The 24,255-nt window shown below is 37.2% G+C and overlaps 1 protein-coding gene across 6 annotated transcripts in view; it reads right to left on the reverse strand.

Annotated features, from left to right (window-relative positions):
- FAM184A (family with sequence similarity 184 member A) overlaps positions 1-24,255 on the reverse strand; it is a 73,635-nt gene that overhangs the window by 34,766 nt on the left and 14,614 nt on the right. For all 6 annotated transcript variants that reach the window (XR_007508197.1, XR_007508196.1, XM_049817806.1 and 3 more), the window contains exons 2-7: positions 14,709-15,563; positions 11,665-11,800; positions 7,960-8,141; positions 7,118-7,315; positions 3,746-3,868; positions 448-609 (exon numbers count right to left, since the gene is read on the reverse strand). Coding sequence is in view for 4 of the 6 variants with exons in the window: in XM_049817806.1 (XP_049673763.1) it covers positions 448-609; positions 3,746-3,868; positions 7,118-7,315; positions 7,960-8,141; positions 11,665-11,800; positions 14,709-15,563 (1,656 nt within the window). In the remaining 2 variants the exon portion in view is untranslated. The remainder of the gene's footprint in view (positions 1-447; positions 610-3,745; positions 3,869-7,117; positions 7,316-7,959; positions 8,142-11,664; positions 11,801-14,708; positions 15,564-24,255) is intronic.

Below are 24,255 nucleotides of genomic sequence, written 5' to 3' on the forward strand. Positions count from 1 at the left end.
ACTGGTGTAACACATATCCCTTTTACATTCTCATGAAATTCTGTTAAGCCTCTGAAAAAATCCAACTCTGGATACATTTTGCAGGGACATACTTTGGCAGCTACAATTTGTATTAGCCACAGAAAGATGTGGTTACAGCAATACCCATTAAATACTAAAAGTGTTCTGAAAACAAAACAAAACCAAACCACCCCCCCAAAATGAACCAACAACAAAAAACCCCAAAACCAAACCCAACCAAACCAAACCCAACCAAACCAGCCCATCCTAGTTTTCCAGGTTTTTTTCCTCTCTGCTTGAAATACAAAGAGAAATCTCTCTTTTAACAAAGCCATATAAAGTTCCTTCAATAATGTGTACACTATAATACCTCTTGCCATTTTAAAAACAAGACCAAAATCACCATGACTGTACTTTGCACAATTTATTCTCCAACGTTATGGTTACCTCAACGCTATACAATGAATCTGTGGTCTCTCGCAGTCTTGCTCTAGTTAATTCTAGTTCCTTCTGGAGTATTTCCTGAGCTTCTTGAAGACTGGAGATATGTCCTTCTGCAGTACCAAGGCCTTGTTCGCTTTTTCGTACTAGGTCTTGCAGACGACACACCTACGACAAAAGAAAAGTTGTTGTAATTTCCATATTTCTTACTAATGTCAGCCAAGTCATCCTGGTTTCATTTTCTTCCAGTGTTTTCTAATTCCCACCTAGACAAATTCTTATTTGCACAGCTGTTCTCCTTTATTATCACTTAATGTTTCTGCATTAAAAAACAAATTCCTGTAATATTATAAAATCAAACAAAGATTCAATTAAAGGATTTTTACAAGTAAAAAAATATCCAAGCTATGTTTGAAGCATTTTGCAAGGGAAGAGGTTACATAAAGTTCTGAAATCACCTGTAACTTTACTGTGTGAAAGCATGTTTTATGCAAGTTAAAATAATGAGAACCACTATTTCAAAATATATAAACTCTAATCTAATGGATAAATTAACTTGTGCTAGGGTATATGCTTCTCTGTTTTCAGATTGCTATCTGTCCATAAATTAGCCCCTTTAAACCTCAGTCTAATATCATTCCTACATGAAAAACAGCCCCTGAAACTGTACTGATAGCCTCGAAGCGCACCACTGTCTATGTATCTGGTAGTAGCACGCCACTTGCATGAGATATGAACAGCAGTCCTGTAGATCTAAAGGATATGGAAACATTATGCAAGAATGCCACTGATAGGGCTTAGGTCTGTTCTACTGACAGCTGGAGGCTGTTTAAAGTGATCCTTAGTAATATCATTGGAAATCCTTTGCATGGAGGTGGCCAGTCCTTTGACTACACTGTCAATTGACACAAACAAACTGTCTTTCTAAAAGGTCTTGGCTGGTTTACAGTGGAAGGAATCTATAAAGTAAACAGCCTCATCCTGAGACACATATGAGAAAGATAGCATCTTTACTTAACCAGAACTCTAAAAAAAAAAAATATCTGGCAAGTATTTAAGATTACACTGTTCTTAAATAGCTTGGTACTAGGAGCATCCTTTAGCTACAATAACTGCTACCAAAAAGTCTGTCAAAAAGAAAAGAGGATGGCATAGATTCAAAACCAGCTTTCTCAGCAGGGAAGCTAGAACTAAGCTAACATCCACAGAACATAATAAATATATGCCTACTGTTAAATTAAGTCTGTAACTTAAAAACAAACAAAAAAAGAAGTAGCACTAGAAATGTAAGGGCTAAGTTAAAGATGTGCCAGACATTTCACAGGGAAGTTTCTTCCAGGTCAGTGAAGACATTGAGGAACTGTTGTCAGTTGTTAACAGAGATCTAGGAGTAAGCTGTGGCTGCAAGTGAAGCACTTGTCTTGTGCTTAAGATAAACATAGTAATAAAATAAAACTAATTGCCTCTGTACTACATGGAGTAGATTTACAGACCACCCCAAATTTATTGCCTGTATGCTTTTTCTCATTCTCTCTATATGCAAAATACAGTACTACATTTATGCTGGCATAAGAATGTATACAAGATCCATTACTAAATAGCAGCTGTCCCCAATTCCCTATTTTAGTTTATGTTAGAGTTATCTATTCCTTAGCTTTTCTTAATTCAGTGTGCTGATGAATTTTCAAAGCCTGAACTCTATAGTAGTTAGATAATGAAAATTCATTCTTAAAACATTTGAAATTATTTCCTTCAAAGAAGGAGCAAGTTGATTACTCATGAACCCAAGAGAAGTTGATAAAGAGTAACTAAATTAAAACCTACAGTGTTAAATAACAATGGAACGACAATAGCGCTCTCCTCAGATCTAATCCAGCAATATGGAAAGTTAACATACAACAGAGAAGTTAATGCTAAAAAGAAATAACAAAACTTTCTGTAATTTTGAAAGGAAGAATAAACCCATGTATGGTTTTCTTACCATATATAACAAAACCATCATATTTCATCAATTTGAATGTAGGTAAGCATACTGTTAAGGGAGCAAGAGCAGTTCCAGCTTCAATTTGCACCTTCTCCAAGGTCTGAAGTACCAGCAAAGGCACTCACAACTACCAGAAGGAAGTCCAGTCTCCTCTTTAACAGATACTTACGACTGATTGATCAGCAGTGCTGCTGAGCTCTAAAGATGGTAGGTTCAACTCTGCTGGTAGTATATATTATCCAGTGTGTATATACCTATGGTAAGTACTACTCCAAAAGTATATATTAATATATATTTTCAGAATATATATTCTGAAAGTATGATTTAATACATTAACATGTATATTAATATAGTAATGCACTGAAATATTAATAATATACCAATACATAATATTTTAACATACAAGAATATATCCTTTAATATTATAATAATAATTTAATATATACTTCCAGAAGGGCAAACTTTCCCACTTATTAAAAACAAGCAGTTTCATTCTGAAGTGAGTTCAACGTTCATACAAGTTGCAAGCCACCAGAAGCAAACACCTGCCACCTCCAGAACTCTTATGGTATAGAAAATGGTATGAAGAGTACTGCTGCAAAAAAAGTACTTGAATTCATGCTTAAGTCTGTCAAAACACACACTGAAATAATACGTATGACCTCTTGAAACAAGGCAAAAGTTCCAGACAAAAATGGATTGATGGTTTTGAGATCAGTAGAATATATTTCTAGTTTAAAAATATTTTATTATGAAACGGTAGGGATTTCAAGCTCAAAAAATTAAAAGTGTATTGAGATATGATACACTTAACATTGATTGCGTATATCAAAACATTGCAAATAACTTGGGTCTTACTAGAAGTAAGTATTTCATGTAATTTTTTGATGGAAATATATGAAGATCATCTGCAAGTCAGGAAGCTGACAATTTACAATATGTTAATTGTAACCAAATATGAGTTTAAATACAGTTAATTTTCCCCTCTGTCTCCTGACATATTTTGTGTAGAGGTCTGCATACCTAATAAGAAGACAAGCAGAGTTAAAACAAGAAAGGCTGTTTACATCACTGTTTTGTACCTCAATCTCTTTTGCTGATTTTTGTTAATTTTGTAAAGGACAATAAAACCAGTGCTCAGAATCAGTCAAGTAACTTACCATGTTTGAAGAATACTCCACTTTAAACACAAATAAGGCACTAAACAGACTGAACAGTGTAGTCCTAGCTTTGTACTAGACTCTAAGCACAAGATCATTATTGATGAAATGTGGTCTAGTGCACAGGACTGTTAGCTGATACAATTAAGTTAACCCTTGCCTCCTGATTGGCAGAAGTCAGTTTTGTTGTCAGCTCTTCCTTGAGATTTTCCAGCTGCTGTCGGAGCTGATTCTTATCGTCCTCCAAATGCAGTTTCTCCTTCTCAAACTGCTGCTCCAACTCCTTCAGAAATAAGAAGGATAGAAGAAATATTAAATACTTGCCATACAGTCATCGCAAAGTACAGGTATACCACATGAAAATTATTCTTCCTGGCATAAATATTGAAGAATTGTCCTTTCCTTAAAGTGTTAAAACATGAACATTTATTTCCTTTTACAATGGATGTCTTAATTTTTCAGTTAATTTTCTAATCTAACATCCTTGATGAATCACAAAATAAAGACAAACAGGACTTTCCTCTCAGTCACTAGTTTCAGTTTGCACTTAATTATCAAAATCATTAAAACTATATCTACTTTCACAGTTTTTCAATCTGAGCTGACAGAATGCAGAAGTTTTCACTTTTTATAAAATTAAACTGATAATATGCTTATCCTTCAGCCTTCACCCATTTATCTCCTACACATAATCCTCATAGAAAATAGTAAATCTTAAAATCCAGACTGAGCTTTGGGAATTTTTTCAGGCTGTTACAATAAACGAGAAAAAGCCCCACACCATATCTATAAAATTTATGTAGAACCAAAAGAAATCAACGATTAGCCTTCAAGTTCAACTATATGGAAAGAAACAAGTAACACCTCTGTTTTCATTCAATCTCTGTGGAGTAATAGCCAAATTCTGAAAATAACTCTGTTGGATGAATTATGTCTCTCTTACATGAGCCTATGTTGTATATGCATTTGTTAGAAACTTTTTTCTTTTTTTAAGGAAATATTTGGAATATATTTTCAGAAGAACAATTTCTGTCACAAAATACTTAACATGAAACATGTTAAAATTAAGACCTTTATTATATATGTCATATTATATATTTCATATATTTTGTTATATATATTTATATATAATATATTATACGACAAAGCCTGCCTGAAGAAGATTAAGGTTGCCAAGCAAGGTGCTCCAGAACCAGGTAATACAAGACTTCAAGGTTTTCTATGCAGATAGAGAGGCTCCTTCCTTAACTCCCTCCTAGGGGTTCAGCTGCAACACAAGGCTTAGCACCGATTCAGTGCCTCTGTGTAGCCCTCAGCTCAGATTTCTGAGAAATCAATAACATTTCAGAAACAGCTATGAAAATACATAGACCAGAGCCATGCATGAAACAAAAAGTACAACTGCAGGCATTGGTAAGACTGCGGAAACAAGGAGAGTTAAGCGCTCAGGAATTCAAGAGGAAAAAGACTGTCATGAAAATGTGTAAAACCAGGCAGCTGGAAGACAGCGACTTGGTGTCATCCAGCTCATTCCCAGAAGCAACAGGGGCCAACCCATCCTCATCCAAAACCAGACTCCTCAAGTGTTTTGCTGGGGGTGGTAAGCACATTAAGCTTAGCAGCTTCTAAGTTCTAGCACTCCATTAGGGTGTGCAATTGGCAATAAATAATTCGTGTATGAACTGCTTGCTCAGTCTCTTTGTTCATGGTAGCAGTTGGACAAAGTGACAAAACAGAGGGTTACGCTTTCAATAATAACACTGCTATACAACGTAACTCAACAAGTGCATGTTTTCTTCACTGGTCCCAGATCAACGACTATGTGGGACAAATGATGCTTGCTAAGTGAGACTTGCTCAATTCTTCTTGTTCGCACTATGAAATCTGCCTGCTGCAAAATTTCACTAGCGCTATTCACACCCTATTCTGATAACTAATTAGTTCTTTTATGATACTTGTCAGTACAGCTGTGCAGTACTGCAAAATTATTAGCAGCTCTATTTTCATAATCCTCCTATGAACTGATGCCATTTTTACAGCTCATTTTATAGATGGAAGAATTGAAGCAGAGAGATATTTTTAAGCCATTTCTTGAGTCCTATTCTCATTCTTTAGAATTCTCTTCTGTTCCATTTTTTCCAAAGATTTCCAAACCCCAAGATGCCCTTCCCAGTCTTCCAGTCCTAATAAATCCTCATGTCCTCTACCCCAAGGCTCCTTTTACCGTGCTTCTTCCTCATAATACATTCAACTCTTCTCCACATTTGAGACTGACTGATTCTTCCTTGAATTACTCAAACAACACAACATGTGCTCAGTGAGACAGGTTTGACAGAGGAGACAGTGTACCAATTAAGATTTACTGAGATCTTGACCCTGACATATTTTCATAGTTAATTTTCCCTTGCTAAAATCAAGTTTCAGATTTCTCACATTTATAGAGCTGTTCTCTATTTTAACTAATGATTTAAGAACATTTTATGATATCCTTTGTTTTATTCTTGACATTATTTTAATAACAAACAAAAGAAAACAAAACAAAACGAACCATAGATCTTACTGAAGTAAAAGAAAAATATTCCCACAAACCCTTAAGAGACATTGTTTTAATAACAGGCCTATTTGAAGTTACAAAGAAAGTAAACCTAAAAGATCAGATGCATGTATGTCTCTGAGAACTACTTCCATTACTAGCAGACATGAAAAAAAAAATTCTTTGGGTTTATTCAAATTAGAACTAAGAAGCAACACACTAGTAAAATGATTTACTAAAAAAAAAAAGTCTTAAGATGCACATCATTAACTACAACTGTGTTTCTTGGTATATTTCCTGTGAACACACCAGAAGAGCATAACAGAGCCTTAAATTAAACAGTATTTAGCCTGGTTTACTGTATAAGGCAAAATTTGTGTATAATGTAAATACAATCAGATTAGGAAATAATAATCCAAAAGTGGTCCTCTCATTTATTCCAACAAAGAAAAGGCCAATTTTGTGAAACAAAGCCTTTCAGTTTCAGGATTCCAGTCAAAGGTAAATGAATAGTCAATACACAGTTAGCATAATTTTATGATGTAAGTTAGGAAGAGCTATTGTTGTCTTCTGAGTATACATATAGTCAAGTACTAATCTTTTTGTACTTCTGGACTGTTTATGAAAATTTTAAATAAATATTAGAGTAACATAATCTTTCATCTCCTTCAGAAGAACTGATCTTGAGTGATATACTAACCTTTCTGAATATGGGTCACAACACCTGGAAAAACACACATACTGTACTCAAAAAGAAAGCTGTATTAGTTGAGAATTTCTCTTCTGCATGCAGACAAGTGACAGTACAAGTGCTCTTTTTGGGGGGGAAAGATATATGTTATTTTAATAAAGGTTGAGCAGTTTCTTCAGAGAGGCACAGCTGATCTGCAGGTAACTCCAAATAAAACTTGCCATACAACAAACCCACGCAGTACAAGGTTCAAACTGTAACACTTGCTTTTCATAATATGTTTGATTATTAAGAAAACACAAACGTACCATCTGCAGTTTTTTCTTATCCTTATTAGCATTGCTGTGCGCAGCCTCAATTGCAGTATGGTGTTTCCACGCCAATTCTTCTAAGGTCTTGGAATGAGCCTCCTTTAACTGTGCAGCCTCTCCTTCCAATCTTGCTTGCAATTTTACCAGCTCCTTCTCATAATATTCACGTTGTGTCTCCCTTGCTTCATTTACTTTCTAAAAGAGACAGAGAAAAAAAAAAAAAGATATTTCTATTAAGTGGTAAAATCTGAACAGTAGAAGGAAAAAAAAAAATACAAAAACATTACTGATGACATAAACCTACAAAAATTAACTTCCATACAAAAGAAACTGAGCAAACAAAAAGCACTCACAAAATAATTCAATAACCAAAAAGGTAGTTTCAATATATCCATGCAAAGAAATATAGCTATATTAAAATCTAACTTTTTTGCTCTATTTAATCTGGGGAAACAGCAATGAGGTATCAAGCCCATAGAAAATTTCAGTTCAGTATTTTCTAATGTGTTCAGCACATTTTCAGAGAATGGCTTTTTTTTAATTGTTCTTTAACCATTTCACCTTTCTCCTTAATGAGACACTTTAAATACTAAGCATCTACACACAAGGTCATAAATTAAATGAAATTGCTAGATGTCCAAAGCAGTCTGACTTCCCTCTACTCTCACTTTACACTCTACATTAGTCATTGTATGTTGCTAGACAAGATATACTTGGAACACACTACTACTGGTCCTGGTCCAGTCATATCAAACAAAAATTAAAACATAATCAATTTTTTTCCCTGAGAATTCCAAGTATTTTGTTTTTATTCAACTAAATCCAATAAACTGTTTAACCTTCTCTAAGGCCAGGATTTGCTGCCTTTGTCGCTCATCCAGACTTTGTGTTTTGCTTTGTAGTAAGTTTCTTTCCTCTTCCAGTTGGGATAATTTTTCCTTTAATCTAGACTTTTCTGATTCCAAATCTCTGATTGTAACTTCTTGAGTCATTTGAGTAGCTTGAAGCATTCCAATGTGACCTAAAAACAAAACAGCTTTTTAAAACCTCACAGCATTGGTCTCACATAATTGAAGTACACATTCATACTTCAGTGATTTCTAGAAGTGCAACTCTAGAGGAATTTTTCATATGGATCTCCATTATCTTCACTGCAATGCTTACCCTCCCCTCCACTTCTCCCTTTTTTAATTTTCTTGTCAAATGTCCAACAACAGTAGAGTGCTTTGTGCTGGGGCTCCTTTAGTTTCACATTTCCTGGTTCAGAGTTGCATATTGACTCCAAGAAAGAGCAGAAGTAGGCAATAGTATGAACACAGACAGTCTATCTTGAAGAACTTAGCCCACCTAAACCCACACATTTTTACCCCACGATAAGCTACACAACAGAAAGCAGAACATTGAAGTCTAATGGTAAAGATGTTACTGTTTTATCAAACTCATAATTTAACCAGCTTGCTAGGTATAGCAGCTAAAGCTATGTAAAACTTCTGGAATTGCACTTTGTTTATTTTGCTATAGGGGTATGACTACAAGATGTAACAGAACTAATTCTCTCTACAGTAAAGTATGATCCAAATACTTGCAGGTTAGAGGCTTGCTTTTAATTTATTAAAAAAAAATAATCTACAAAGCTAGACAGTGTAATTATCTGTCCTTCACATCAGAGTGGAAAAAGATTTATGACTTCCGAAGTTTTTGCCCTTGTTCTTCTGATTTTATATCCTTATTATTGAAAATACTACTAGTAGGTAACTGACTAAAGCAGTGAAACTCCTGTTATTCTGGGAAAGGTGTAGGAGGGAGTAGCAGGCTATTTTGAAAAGAAGATGCTCCTAGGTTTGTTCAGTTGAACAACTGAGAGGATGCTCCTAAATTTGTTCAACTGAACCAGAGGGGATATTCTCCCATTACTTTAACATCTTTCTAGAGCATCATACAGTCATACCCATTCTCCCTCTCATACATTGCATGACCTAGACATGTTTGAAATATGCCTTTTAAAAATTAGCATATAATAAAATGAAGTGGTAACTAAACAGACTTTCAAGAATTATAGAGAGATTCTTAACAGTTTCACATAAAGAAAGCATCCAAATAAGAAACTGTATTATTTACACGGAATAAATTTATTATTTTTGTAGTCACAAATTCTAGGAGACACTTCTCCCCCACACCATTTTATCGTAACCTTCAAAAATAACAGATTAGTTGAGTTTTAAAAACAGAGCATTGCTTTTAAATTTAAATTACTGAGAAATAGCTAAGCAAGTGGACTGTGTGTCACTGTTTCTCACAAGACAAAACCACCGAGCCTCCAGATTCACTTCCTCTGAGGTTAAAGCAAGACATAAGCCACAAAGGAAACTGTTTTAGCCTTTGTTGCCTGTGGACACTGATGTGAAGGACAGTGGGATACATAATGGAATTTGGCCATGAAAAATGCTTCAAAATTAGTATTATTTTTATAAACAATGCACACCTCTAATTGTACTAAGCCCTGAAGAATTCTAAGAGTCATTTTGGCATTTTTGTTTGATAATACTAAAAACTGAAGAAAAAAATCTTAAGATAACAGGTACACTTAAATTCTGTAACATTTCAAAAACTACCTTGTTTCAAAAGTTCAGCTGTTTAAGAAATGTATTTGCAAACCCAGATTTTAGAATGTAACAAGAAGAATAATTGTACAAGAATTTCAGGTTTGTCAGGAAGTATTATGCACATGCATATTTTATTGTAAGCACACACACACACTGATCTAGAGCTTTTGTCCTAGCAATACCAACACACAGTAGAGGTTTCCCATTCCTCATATTCTACACATAAGGTATGAAACGCAGCAGTTTCCTTTCAAATTTGGAATCCTAGGATAAATGGGAAGAATAATATATTAATTTCCCATAATAGACTTAATACAGCATTCTCAAACTGCAATACAAGTAAGTGTTTTATATGGTGATTAAGTATAAGAATTTAGTTTCTTTGGGGCAGGATTTTTGACTTCCAAGTGTGAGCTGAAATTCAAAGGAGATGGCAGTGGGCCAGTGTCAGAAACCCTTTCCAAAGAGGCTGGTAATCAATTTTATCACACTAATTGCTTGGCTGGCACAACTGTAAACAGGGCTCCTGGTTCTTGTTGCACAGCAAAAAAAAAAACAGCCTGGATATTCCAGTTTCCACTAAATCTGGGGCTGGCTGCTGAACCCTACCCATGCTTCTACCTAGGGAAACAAACAGTAATGGTCAAGGAGTGTACAGGAACAGGCTTCTTTTCCCAAGCCTCAGGTCATGAATTTTTCTGAGTGCCTCAAACATCACTTTTTGAAGGGTCAGGTTCCCATTTCAGATGCTCTTAGCAGGAAGCCTATTCCTTTTAGCTATTTACATGCAGTAGGACCTTGCAGTCTTGGGTCCCTGCTGGCCTTTATCTTGTCCGAACATATAGCCTAGACTATTCCTAGCCTTTACCTTAGCTAGCTCATCTATGCCACTTGTCCTAGGTGCGAAGCATTCCTAGGGAGCACGCACTCAGTCCATCTGTAGGAACTGCTTAATTACTTAAAGGACAGAAATAAAGCCTTGATATAGGCCACATACTGAGTTTGAGCCATCTGTAATAGTAAACTATTACAGTAAATATGGTATTATATATAGTATATAGTATAAACAGTAAACTATTACAGTAGTAGCAAGTTAACACTGTGAAGTATTTTCTGGCCCGAAGGCTGACTGGCACAGTCTGGCAACATCCCAGCCTTCAAAACAAGGTGATCTTATCCAAACTGACTTTTGGGAAGGGCCCCTGGGCTTGTGCTAACTTGTATGGAAAATAATCAGGTATTTCTACGACTGGCCTAGTTGAACAAGGCCAAAGATAAGCCAAGGGCTTATTTCTAGCCTACAGTCCTGCTTATGGTATAGTCAACCAAGTTCAAGTACTTGGGCTCATGCCCATGCCCCACCACTAAGCAGTTTGCTAGAGAGACAATGCCAGTAAGTTAAAACCCACATGTGTACAGCCAAGTCTTAAACCATTTTCTATGACCTTCCATATGCCAACGAGCACAGAGAAATCGAGAAAACAACTACAAAGAAAACCCTAACAGATTTATTAATTGATAAGCTGCAAGTCTTCTGACAGTAGGTGTAAAGCAAAGTACTGCAGCCTCAGCAAAAGGACATGGCAATTAAAAATGATGGAGAAACAGGAAGCATGTCTCAGTCACTGTGTGGAGAACAGACAGACAGGTACATGGCAGAAGCATTCTGTGCAAGTGCAGTTAAGGCAAGAATTTACAAGGCCTTGAAGATACGTACACACTATAAGTAGCAGCACATTTGGACAAATAAGTACAAAAAAAAAAAAAAAGAGTTTTAAGTACTATGCATACAATATCAAAACAGTTAAAAAGCCCAAAGCTTGCCAGAAATTTCTATGGACAGCATTGAACAGTCTTTAGGCACTCTAAACCTGCACAAGGTTAACAGAAAAAGGAAAGGCGAGAATAAATGAATGAAGTTCATTTCCAGATCATACATACTGGCTTTGAGAACAAGATCAGTGGCCTGCTGCTGTAAGCGCTCTCTAGCAGCTGCTAGCTCACTTTCCACTTCTTTGTGTTTGCTTAACAATGACATCTCCTCCTCCTTCACATCATCTAGCTGTTTTTGAAGAACCTAGAGGAAGCACAGTATAATGCCTGTTATCATAGTATACTATCATGTTTAAATTTAAATGAGCATTAGGTTAAAATGTACAGAAAAGACCTTTCAGTAAACAAGTTTCATTCATACACATGCTGAAATCTTGTAATATTACCATCATATTTATTTTGTATGTGTTTTTCCAAACATATTACTGAAGCACTGCAAGAAACTTGATATACGGCATGACAAGGATACAAAAGAGAAATGTGACAATATTCAAAAAGGTGTATGAAAAATAAGAACAGTAACATGATCCACAGAATTTGAGGGCCAATTTGAGAAACCTGGTTTCTGGTATCTCAGGGTTCTTCAAATTGAAGAATATGTTATATGTTCACAGCAGTTTTCAATGTCCTTAATTGCAACTGCGTTTATTACTGACACAAATAAAGCTGCACATGGATATACATAAAATGAGAGCTAAGCAATTAGTTAAATCAAACTTTTAATATGTTTTAAGTCTGATGTACCGATTCACGAGAGCAGCTCTGGGGTAGTGTGATGATGATGTGTGTTCCCAGCCATGCAGGAAGGAAAAGGGAATCTGGTTCTGTTTTAAAAAGAAAGCTTCATGTCTCATCATTTGAGTCACTGGAATAGTACAGTGTCATTTTAGAAACTAAAGCAGGAAATAAAACTGGGGAAAATACTGGACAGGATGTGTAGTGGGACATAGATGCCGGAAGTGGTGAGATTATGCCTTTGACCACCTCATCCACAATGATCAGAGTAGGACCTGACTTTACAGTCTGCTGCGAATACTGTACTAGACTCTTCCTCATCTTTGCAACCAAGAGGGACTCCCTTACTGCAGGAATGATCAATATACAGTGAGTTTCCTCTTCACTGCAGCTTACTAGAAACTGACCTCCTTGATGTAGTCAATTGAAAGGCCAGAGTTCTGCTTTGTTAACTGAACTGAGTTGGAAATGAACTTTTGGAAGGCTCCTTGGGAAACCAGAAGAAAGTATTCTGAATTCAACATCTGATAAAGGTAGCAGTCATCCTTCACTATACCCTGTAGCCTTTACACAAGAAGGCAGGATAGTCCAAAAGATGGGCTGGAATTAGATCGTAAATGGGAAAAGGTCACAGCCCATCTCAGCTCTACCCAAAGATGCTTCCAAAATTACTACGGCCATCACATTTCAGGTACTTCTGGCTTTGAAACTTGAGAGTAAGTACAAATGCATAAAGACAAGATACTTAAACTCACCTACAGAGATTACTGTTCTCGAGGCCTAAGCACAGCTACCAAAACCCAAGCAGAATTTCACAGAATATTTTCCTTCAAGCCCAGCATACTCAGTCTTATTTTTTTTCCAAACAAAAAAATCCAGTCTGATTTTTCTCCAAACAAAAAAATTCGGTTTTGTATTTCTGAGATGTCTTGTCCTTATTTAAGGACAAAAAACTTCAGTATCTAAATAACACTGTGTTGGGATTTAACTGTGGTAGGCAACTAAGCCCCACACAGCTGCTCGCTCACTCTCCCACAGTGAATCTAAAGAATAAAAGTGGGAAAACTCATGGGTTGAGATAAAGACAGTTTAATAGGTAAAGCAAAAGCCATGCGTGCAAGCAAAGTAAAACAAGGAATTCATTCACAATTCCCATGGGCAGGCAGGTGTTCAGCCATCTCCAGGACAGCAGGGCTCCATCATCAAGGTGACTTGGGAAGACAAACGCCATCGCTCCCAACGTCCCCCTGCCTCCTCCTTCTTCCCCCAGCTCTATATTACAGAGCATGACGTCCCATGGTCTGGGATGTCCCTTGGGTCAGTCGGGGTCAGCTGTCCCGGCTGTGTCCCCTCCAACCCCTTGTGCCCCCCCAGCCTGCTCGCTGGTGGGGTGGGGTGAGGAGCAGAACAGCCCTTGGCTCTGGGTAAGCCCTGCTCAGCAGGAACGAAAACATCTCTGCATTACCAACACTGTTTCCAGCACAAATCCAAAACACAGCCCCATACCAGCTACTGTGAAGAAAATTAGCTCTATCCCAGCCAAAAGCAGTACACACTGAAAACATGTACAGTGTTTCAGTTACTGCTTGTGAAAACATCATTGAAGATACTATTATAAAAAAAAGTTAAAACGTTCACAAATTTGTCTTTTTTTCTTGCCTCCCACAAACTTAGTTTTCTTAACACTCAACACCCTCAGGCAAGATAGTCAGTAATGACCTCTACAAGCAAGACTGCACTAAATACAGAATATTCATTGTATTTAGCGTCAGTTGTATGACATTCCTGTCAAATACAGTTCTGCAAGAAACTCTACAGTCTAGATAAGGGGTTGTACAACTTTTCTAGCAAGTATTCAAGTTCATCAGCGTAACATCTCAAATGGTACCAGTCATCAACATCCTCCTTCCCTGTCTGAATCTTTTTTTTTTTGGGAGGGAGGGATGAGTTTGTGTGAAGACCTGATCCAAAGATATTGCTTAGCTTCCCCTCACCCCTCCCCCTCTTTGGAGAGAGGAGAACAGGGTTTGGTTTGGGTTTTTGTCTGTTCTTTAAGTGGCAACAGTTTTGAGTAGTCTATTGAGTACCCTACGCTTGGGTACTACAACTAGAACAATCAAGTTCTGTTCATGAACAACTGAAAGGAAGGAGACCAAGACTTTTGCCTGGGTAGGGGCTTCTAGATTCTCCTCGAATACAAAATAGTACTAATTCAGTCTGGGAAAAATTAAACACAAAATAAATTTTTAAATATACATAAATTAAAAAAAAATTAGAAGTAGAAGATAATCAAGTACAAGTGACAGAAAATTAAGTTTACGTGTTCCAGTCTCCTCAACCTACCAGCCTCATGGAAAGACAGCCTAAATAGGGAAAGAAAATTCACAGTCTTGGGAACAACATATCATCGATCTTACCTGAACATTGTTTTCTGCTGTACCAAGAGCCACCTGAAGTTTTTGGCATTTTTCCCGTAGACTGGCAGCTTCATCCTGGACCATTTGCAATTCAGTTTTAAGCTTTCCCAGATTCTTCCGTAAAATACTTTCCTGGTTTTGAAATTCTTTCCTTAGCTCCACTTCTTTTTCCTTGCAAGCATGCAGACTTTCTGCTGTAAAAAGCTGAGATCTTTTCAAAGAATCAAGTTCATGTTCATAGAAGGACTGTGCTTTGCTGAGTTTGCCTTCATAGTCCTCAATGAGTTTTTTTCTTTCCAGCCTTAACTCTTCAACTTTACTGTTCAAGTCTTCCAGCTCCAGTCTATGCAATTCCTCTAGCTTTTCTTGCCCCTTACTTAAAGTAGCATTCTGACTCTGTTGAGTCTTCAGAAGTTCTTGAATCTCAAGCCTGTGGGCAGCTCTCAAATCTTCCAGAGCAGTACGCTTGTCCTTCTCATATTGCACTTGCAACTGTATGAAACTTCGTAGCCTTTCCTCAAATTTCTTTCTGATCTCTTCTACTTCTCTTGACATGGTCACTACACGTTGGACATGCTGAGCTTCTGCACAAAGCTGCATATCTTCAACTCTATCCTTATAGGCTTCAAATTCTGTCAAGGCCTGATGTTTCATCTTTTTATGATCTTCCAGTGACTCTTCTAAAACTTGGATCTTTCTCTTGAGATCCATTTCTTCTGCAACTTTACTTTTATACTGCAAGATCTTCTCTCTGGTCTCTGCAAGAATTTGTTGAATTTCTTCTTCATGAGCATCCTTAAGGGCTTGGATAGCAGCTTCATGTTCATCATTTTTAGTGTTCAAAGCATATATTACCTACAAAAATGAAATAATATTGTATTACAGAAAAGGCATTTGAGTTACCTGTTATATCATAAGAAAAATCACCTAGGTACTCTGAAAGTTACTTTGACGATCTGGCAGGCTTTCATGATACAAGTAAGACACCAAATGTTCTTGTGAATGTGACTACATAAACACTGTATTAGTCATTACAAACTTATACATTTTGTAGAATGATCTTTCTATACTTTTTAACCTATAATTTTGCTGTTGAAGGTTTTGCTGTAAATACTACTGGAAAAAAGCACCTTTTTAACAAAAGTCCAGGCACTGTATTCTAAATTTTATTGTCTGAAATAACAAACATTCACCATTCTGTCACCTGTGCCTAAAAGGGAAGGCTTTAGATTAAAAAAAAAAGTTCTGAAACAGTATCAGATGGAAAGAACTAAACAGCCTCACTCATCTTTATACAACAAGAAAATAACTAAAAAAAAATAATCACAAAAACCAGTTTAATTTACGTTATTCTAATTCAATTTTTCTAACATATATACATGTTATTTAATGAAAGGAGAAAAAAAAAAAATAGGTCTTCCATGGGTTTGGTAGCTGTTCTTAATACTGCTAATACCTCTGCAGGCAGCAGGTACACTTGGCTTCCTTCCTAGAAAAAATAGTTTTTTCCTACTGCGAAAGAGCTTCATGGTTCAGAGACTCGAAAAAACTCCTCCAATACATTGCAAAAAATGACAACAAAACCACATGCAATTCCACTAGCAGAATCACAGCTATCATTGCAATGCCCTTCACCCAAGATTTCAACCTTTTGTATTCTCATTGTCTTTGATGATGCCAACAGTAACTTCTGACCACAAAGCTTTCACCTCCCTCCTGTCACCAACAAACAGTCTCAGCCATTGGATCCCAAAGGTTAGTTTCCCTGTCATTTAAATGGTGTCCAGTGCTCAACTTCTTCGCTCATATCAGAAATACTTTGAAAACTGCGGGTTTTATTTTATTTATTTAAAAATGTACATGCAGTATCTTGCATGAAGAGGTCTTAATTTTGGTTAGAGAAGCTAGACAATGTAGTTAAAAAGGTATTACATAAAAAAAAAGTCACACTTATGATCAGATTGTTACAAATATTTGCAGAACACTGATCAAATCCCATGCTCAAAACAGCCCTTGACTCCTGTCTTCGTGCACAGAAGTGTCATAATGTTCTTCCTCACTTTAGGCAGTGTTCCAGTCTCAGCTTTTGCAGCCCTGTAATCTGCAGAAAGTATAAACCATATAGCATTTTCAAGGGTATTATTATTTGGCAGTGGGACCCTCACGGAAAATTCCAAGTGAAAAATAAGCGTATATGCAATGCCAGATTCAGAAGGTATCTTTAAATTCTCATCATCCACTTACTCCATACAAAAAGCACTGAACAACTACAAATCCTAGAAACACCACTCATTCCCTAAATGAAGGACATGGGTGTCTTACGGAAAAACGTAAAAAATAAATAAAATGCATGCAACTGAATGTTGTATTACAACATATGTTCTTCAGCAGCCTGAATTCCAGCTCTATCAAATTACTCTATTATAAATCTCAGTATTTTTAAAGTAAGGGAATAGCTATATCAGATTTTATCTTTGAGAATGTAAGGCACTGTATTAGCATAGGGACATAGGAAAAAAGTCTGTACTAACTGAAGCAAAAGCAACCTAACAGCATTTCAATGAAGTGAAAGCAGAAACTGAAGTATACTGGAACAAATTAATACATTTAAGGTTCCAGCTAAAATAAATATTTCTTAGTCAAGTAAGCTTCTGAAAATTTAGAGGCAGCAAGGTTGCAGAATTTGGGAGTTGGGCAGATAAAACAAGTATTGCACTCTCTATTTTTAAATTAGAGGATGAGCCATTTCCAAAGCACGCTTGTAAATGTTTTTAAAAAATACTAGTAGCTTTTTCAGTGCAACTGCATATTACCAAGAAGCATAAGCTGCTCATTTGAGTAACTCATATTTTTCCAGCCCCACTCTAAATGCATCATACAAATTGCAGTTCTTAACCAGATGACAGAAAAAAAAAATTTAAATTGTGCTTTACTGTATTTTCAGTTAGCATATCATTCCAGAGGTACAGACAGAACCATACTCTCTCCAAGAATATGGAGATTGCCAGCTAAAGGCCTTAATACTCTTTATACAAAACAGTAACTTAATTATTAATAGGAATCTACTGAAATACTATATGCCTTGGTCTGAAGAACTACAACAGAGTAAGTTAGTAACAACCACCACCACCTTTTTTTATGCCAATAATAGAGTACTGAAGCGTTTAGTTATATTCTATGTCGTAAGGTTAAGCAAGTCTATTGCTCCATTAGCACTGGTGTCTTGAACTACATACATAGAATACAAACAACAATCAGTGTTCAACACTGTTTGTGGCTGAAAGATTAAAGTTTTACTATTTGGCTGAGAAATATTTTTGACTCCAAACAGATGTTATGACTTGGAGAGCTGACCAGGTCTTGCCTGGTCAGCTGCACTTGGTCATCTGCTCCTGCCAGCAATTTAGTCATAACAGAATGCTTTTCTAATTAGAAAAGTGTAATTCACCTTAATACTAGTATTAAGTGCCAAATATATTTTGCAGCACAGAAAATATCTTAAAAAATGTGTGTGATTCATTCTAATTTTACATGGAAAAAGGAACTGATACCTATGAGGAAAAAAACCCCATCACTACACTCCTTATACAAACATCAACCTTTTGTCTCTGGTAAACCTTCACTTTAGACTTCACATGTGGGTCCCTAGGTCAGAGCACTATACTCAGCCTAGTTCAGGTGAAGTGTCAGGTTCCCAGCGTTACTGGGGTGCTGCTGCCTGTGAGCACTGGTGCTGTCTGGAGCCTCCAGAGACACCCCAAGAGTTTGTCAGTGCTACACATCTATTTAACAAACTACACAGCTACAGTGCCAACAAGGAATTGCTTGTGCATAACCTGTTAATGATTTGGAATACATGGACCAGTGAGCCTGACCTACCCTTGCTGTCTGTGGGTAGATTAGAACTGCTAGATGCCGGAAGAAATAAGATATACTGGGAAACCATAACAACGGTTTTCTAGACACAAGTCACACCCCACAGATACAGTGAGAAGCAAACAGAAAAGTTTAGTCCACAACATCGACAAGAAACATCAAAAAACTTCACGCATTACTGTGAATTAATTTTATGTAGAAATGTATCCTCTACTATAGTCCAGAATATTCATAACTTTTATTACAATGGGTATTACATTAAATTTTCCCCCTTTTCTTCCTGTTGACCAAATAATGCGAAATAATGAGAAGTATGTTATATATAAGCATTTAAAATCTATGTATTATGATCAATGAAAAGTCAATTTAAGAAAAAATAAATAAAATAACCAATTTAAAAACCAGGAAAAGTTCGGGGTTACTGGGCAAGTTTCTGCTCCATGGGACATTATAAAAATATAGTAATACAGGAAAATACTTCAAAGTTATTTGAAACAGTCTTTCAGAAAAGCTGTCCACAATCACAGAGTACATTCTTACAAATGCATTACTACTTACAAAGTAGACAGCCAATTATAACATAGCATTTTATTCCTTCTCATGCAATGCTAGCCAGACATTGAACTCCACAACACAAGCTCTGAAGATTTTTTCCTATAATAATCTGTGAAGTTGCATTTTCAACAGGACTTTTTTATTCCTCAAGCTGTAACCAAGAGACAACTCTGCTCAGAGCATTTAATGGGGAAAACCAAGGTACTGCTAAATCTGAAAACCCCCTTTAAAAAAAAACACGTTATTTTCACGGTTTAACCCCAGCCAGCAACTAAGCACCACACAGCCGCTCACTCACTTCCCCCCCACCCAGTGGGATGGGGGAGAGAATTGGAAGGAAAAAGGTAAATCGCATGGGTCGAGATAAGAACAATTTAATAGAACAGAAAGGAAGAAAATAATAATTATAATAACAACAATAAAATGACAGTACCAAGAAAAGAATTGGAATATACAAAACAAGTGATACACAATGCAATTGCTCACCACTCACTGACCGATGCCCAGTTAGTTCCCAAGCAATGATCTGCCCCGCCTGGCCAACTCCCCCCAGTTTATATACTGGACATGATGCCCCATGGTCTGGAATACCCCTTTGGCCAGTTTGGATCAGCTATCCTGGCTGTGTCCCCTCCCACCTTCTTGTGCCCCTCCAGCCTTCTTGCTGGCTGGCCACGAGAAGCTGAAAAACCTTTGACTTAGTCTAAACACTACTCAGCAACAACTGAAAGCATCAGTGTGTTATCAGCATTATCCTCATACTGAATCCAAACCATAGCTCTATACCAGCTACTAGAAAGAAAATTAACTCGATCCCAGCTGAAACCAGGACAGTTATGCATACCAAAAATATCCCAACCCCAAAGCCTACATATGCCCATCTCTCTCTGGTTGTTTGTTTTTTTTCTTTTAATAGTAATAATAAAAATCCCTTTACCTAGAAAGTTTTGTTCCCTTATGGAAACACTGCAAATACAGGTGCTTTGTCAATCCAGTCCTTGTATTGCCGTCAGCACAACAGAAACATGCCTAGAACTTTAGGCCAGGATTCCTTAGACATCACAGAAGAGGTAGAAGGCAGGCACTTGTTCTTCAGCTATCTGGTTCACTGCAAGTCTTCTTAAATGCTTGGGCCAGTGCATTAGAGGCATAACATGGTAAGTAGGTAAGAGACAAATATGGTCTGCAGCTGTAAAAGTTGCATCCCCTAACAACACCATCTCCCCAGAAAAGCCGGTCTAACTACAACAGTCTTCCTTCAAGATAAAATCTACAGGGGGCAAGAACTTGAAAATTTTTCCTCAAAAAATACTTCCACAGAAAATTTATTACAAAAAAATCCTTTAGCTGTTCAACAGTCTTGGTGCATTAGCTCAATTTATGCCTAGGTAAAATTTAGTACTTCAGAAACTCTGAAAACAAATACTGAATTATTTTTATTACAACAACAAGCTTTCCAAAGTAATCTCTCATGTCTTCTGTTTACAATTAATTATTTAGAGAATGATGCCATGAAGATCAGCATAACTTATTTCCAGGAGCAGAACATTAACAGATTTCCACTTCTACCTAACTTTCAACCTTTGACTGAAAACAAACAACAACCATTTTTCACTTCCACACTTGTTTCTAAACATTTACGCTTAATTTTCTATAAAAGAGAAGTCTTGGTAAGTCAGAGGACAAGTGCTATTCACTAACATCTAAGCTGATAATTAAACAGGGGAAACCCACTTATTTTGTACTTTCCTGTTTCTTGATGTTCAATACCAAATACATAAGGCATAAAGCCTCACGGAGGCACATACACCTAAAGACGCTTTCCACATGCTCCTAAACACATGCTCCTCAAGTACCTGTAATCTGAGGTGCTGATAACCCATTTCTACTTTCTGAACTGCCAAGTACAGATAAATATCACATTAACTACTTGAGTTACAATCCTTCCTGTGTTCTGTTTATTTGTGTATGAACCACAGCAAAATATAAACTCTTCTTAAGAATTTGCCTGTAAATCCCACTGGTTGAAAAGATCCATTTGCATTTACAGCTCAGGATATTTATAAATTATTACAGAGCCTGTACCTTAAAATTTAATTCTCAGAAAGAGGCATGCCACATTCCAAGTAATTGTGGGGTAGGAGATGTCCTCACCTGAAGAACAGATACAGAGCATGTCTTGGCACAGGGACAGAATGGCCAGTGTGCCCAATTCCATCATTCACTGTTGCTTTTTTCCTTTCTCCTAGAGTTGTACCAGACAACAGATGAGAGGCTCTCTGGAAGCTAATGAGGAGCTTCATGTTACAGTACGTCCAAATCCAGGAACAGGAATAACCATTACCAAGCCAAACAGGTAACAGAAATCAAAAGCATGCCAGCAGGTAAATCTGCAGCTGTAGAGCACTCTGCAATCAAAGATTCAACAAAAGGAGCACATTACCTGCACTGCATTTTATAGACCAACCTGCTGAGCAACAACAGGAAGACGGGGTTCACAAGTTCAGAAGTCATGCAGTCTGCTGCCAGGAGTCAAGCATGGTTTAAAACCTCAGGTCTCTGGGCTGGGACACAACATGATACCTTCCAAATGATTTTAGCTATCACTTTGTGAACAGAAACTTGTCTATTCATGGAATTTTTAATAACTGTAGAAGAATTTGAGCCACTTCCCCAGAAATATCAGACTACCTTGAAGTAATTTTCTTTCCCTTTCTCTGGAAAAAACGATCCAGATTTTAACCAAAAAAATAAAATTCATGTTCAAACTAAGGACTGATCACTAAACTTCCACTCTTCTTTTTTTTTTTTCCTTGAGGTTATAGGAGCAAAACCATGAAGTAAGCAAAGAAGGTAGCACAGTCACTTTTGCTCAAATCACACCACTTGACAGTCCAAGTTTATTCTCAAACCTCAGCCTGAGATGAATCTAGGACAAGTTTGTAGTGGCCCACTGGGATACTTTCCAGCAACCTACAGGTATCTATCATACAATGAAAAACATTTATAATTCCTAGCTACCTCTCAGTATTTACACAGTACTGGCTACTAGTTTTGTCATTTCACACCAACAACTTCAAGGTTCAACCTATTAACTATTACAGAAACAGCACGTGTACAGAATCACAGAAGGGCTGAGGTTGGAAGGCCCCTGTGGAGGTCATCTGGTCCCTGCTCAAAGCAGGGTCAGCTAGAAAAGACTGTGCTGGGCCTTGCTCAAGTGGGTTTTGAATATCTCCAAGGAAGGAGACTCCTCAACCTCTCTGGGCAACCTGCTCCAGTATATGACCATCCTCAAAGTGTTTTCTCATGTTTAAGTGGAATTTCTTATGTTTTAGTTTGTGGCTATTGCCTCATCTTTTCATGCGACACCACTAAGAATATGCCCACTCTTTTTTCTTTACTCCCTACCATCTGGTATACACACACATTTGTAAGATCCCCCTGAGCCTTCTCTTCTCCAAGCTAAACAGTCCCAGCTCTCTGTCTCTCCTAGTATGACAGATGGTCCAGTCCTTTAATCATCTTTGTGGCCTTTTGCTGGACTTGCTGCAGTATGTCCATGTCTCTCATACTGGGGAGCCCAGAACAGGATCCAGCACTCCAGATGTGCCTCACCAGTGCCGAGTAGAGGGGAGGGATCACTGCCCTTGAGCTGCTGGCAACATTCTTTCTAATGCAGTCCACTATGCCATTGGCCTTCTTTGCCACAAAGACGCATTGCTGGCTCATGTTCAACTCGTCGCCTGTCAGGACCCCAGGGCCTTTTCTGCAAAGCTGTGTTCCAGCCAGTCAATTCCAACCACGTACTTGTTATGCTGCCCCAGATGCAGGACTTCACATGAGGTTCCTGTTGGAGCATTTCTCCAGCCTGTCCAGCTCTGAACAGCAGCACACCCATTTGTTTTATCAATCACTTGTCCCAGCTTTGTATTGTCTACAAATTTGCTGAGTGCGCATCCTGTCTCATCATCCAGGTCACTAACAAAGAAACAGTATTGTCCTCACTGTCAGCCTCTAGGGTACACCATTAGTGACTGGCCTCCAACTGGGCTTCATGTTGCTGACCACAACACTTCAAGTCCAGCAGTTCAGCCAGTTTTCAGTCCACCTTAATGTCTACTTGTCTAGCATACACCTGGAGAAAACACAAAGGCACATGACAAACAGCAGTGAAGATGTAATTAACTTAATTTCCTTAAAAACAGTCCACAAAAAAGACTGAATACACTTTTTTCCTAGTCTCTGGTCTTTCTATCAACATAATTAAAGTTTGTGCAGTTCCTTCCACCACAAATTTTCTGAGCCATTCAATTTAAAAAAAAAAAAAAGAGAGAGAGAGAGAGAGAGAGACAGAGCTTGTGTCTACTTAAGTAGGAAAACTGTATCCCCATTAGAGACCTACAAGAAAATTGATGTCCTGGTAAAAGCACACAATTACATTGCTTTGTCGTAAAGCATTCTCTTCCATTCATCCTATTAAATATAGTAAGTGGAATCCTGTGGCTTCTCAACCTGAACACTCAGTTACCATTCCAACATCTGTATTTTCTTATTATGGTTATCCAGTTGGATCTAAACTTCACCGGTGATGTAATCTTCCGGAAGGCTACACTAGGGAATATTCTTAAAAAGTCATCCCATGCAACTGCAATAAAGGCTTCTACTATTGCTTCTGTTTGGCAGCTAGAATACAGGAAGCTTATTTTAAGAGTTCTTATATTGTAATGATTTGCTAGATTTGCCTCTTTTACAATACTTACTTTATTCCACATTAAATGGGAGACATTAACTCCTACTCTTCCAGCAATCGATCATACAAAATCTGTAGGTAAGACTTTTCAGAATTTTTCACCAACAAAAGTTCCCCATTCCTGGTGGGTCAGTCAAATAAGGATCTTCATCAAGACCTCAAGTTTTGGGTGTGACAAACTATCATAAGAAGAAAATCTGTGATAGCTAATATGATAGAGAAAGATGATTAACGGAAAACCAAGAAGTCTTCTTTCTTCAGCTTTTTTTTTTTTTTTTTTTTTTTTTAAATTCAGCAGTTGAGAAAATAGTGGCAATTTTAAATCAAGGAACACATATAAATCAAATATAAGTAGACTTGCAA

Source organism: Accipiter gentilis, chromosome 15 (genome assembly GCF_929443795.1).
Source record: "Accipiter gentilis chromosome 15, bAccGen1.1, whole genome shotgun sequence".
Taxonomy (NCBI): Eukaryota; Metazoa; Chordata; class Aves; order Accipitriformes; family Accipitridae; genus Astur; species Astur gentilis.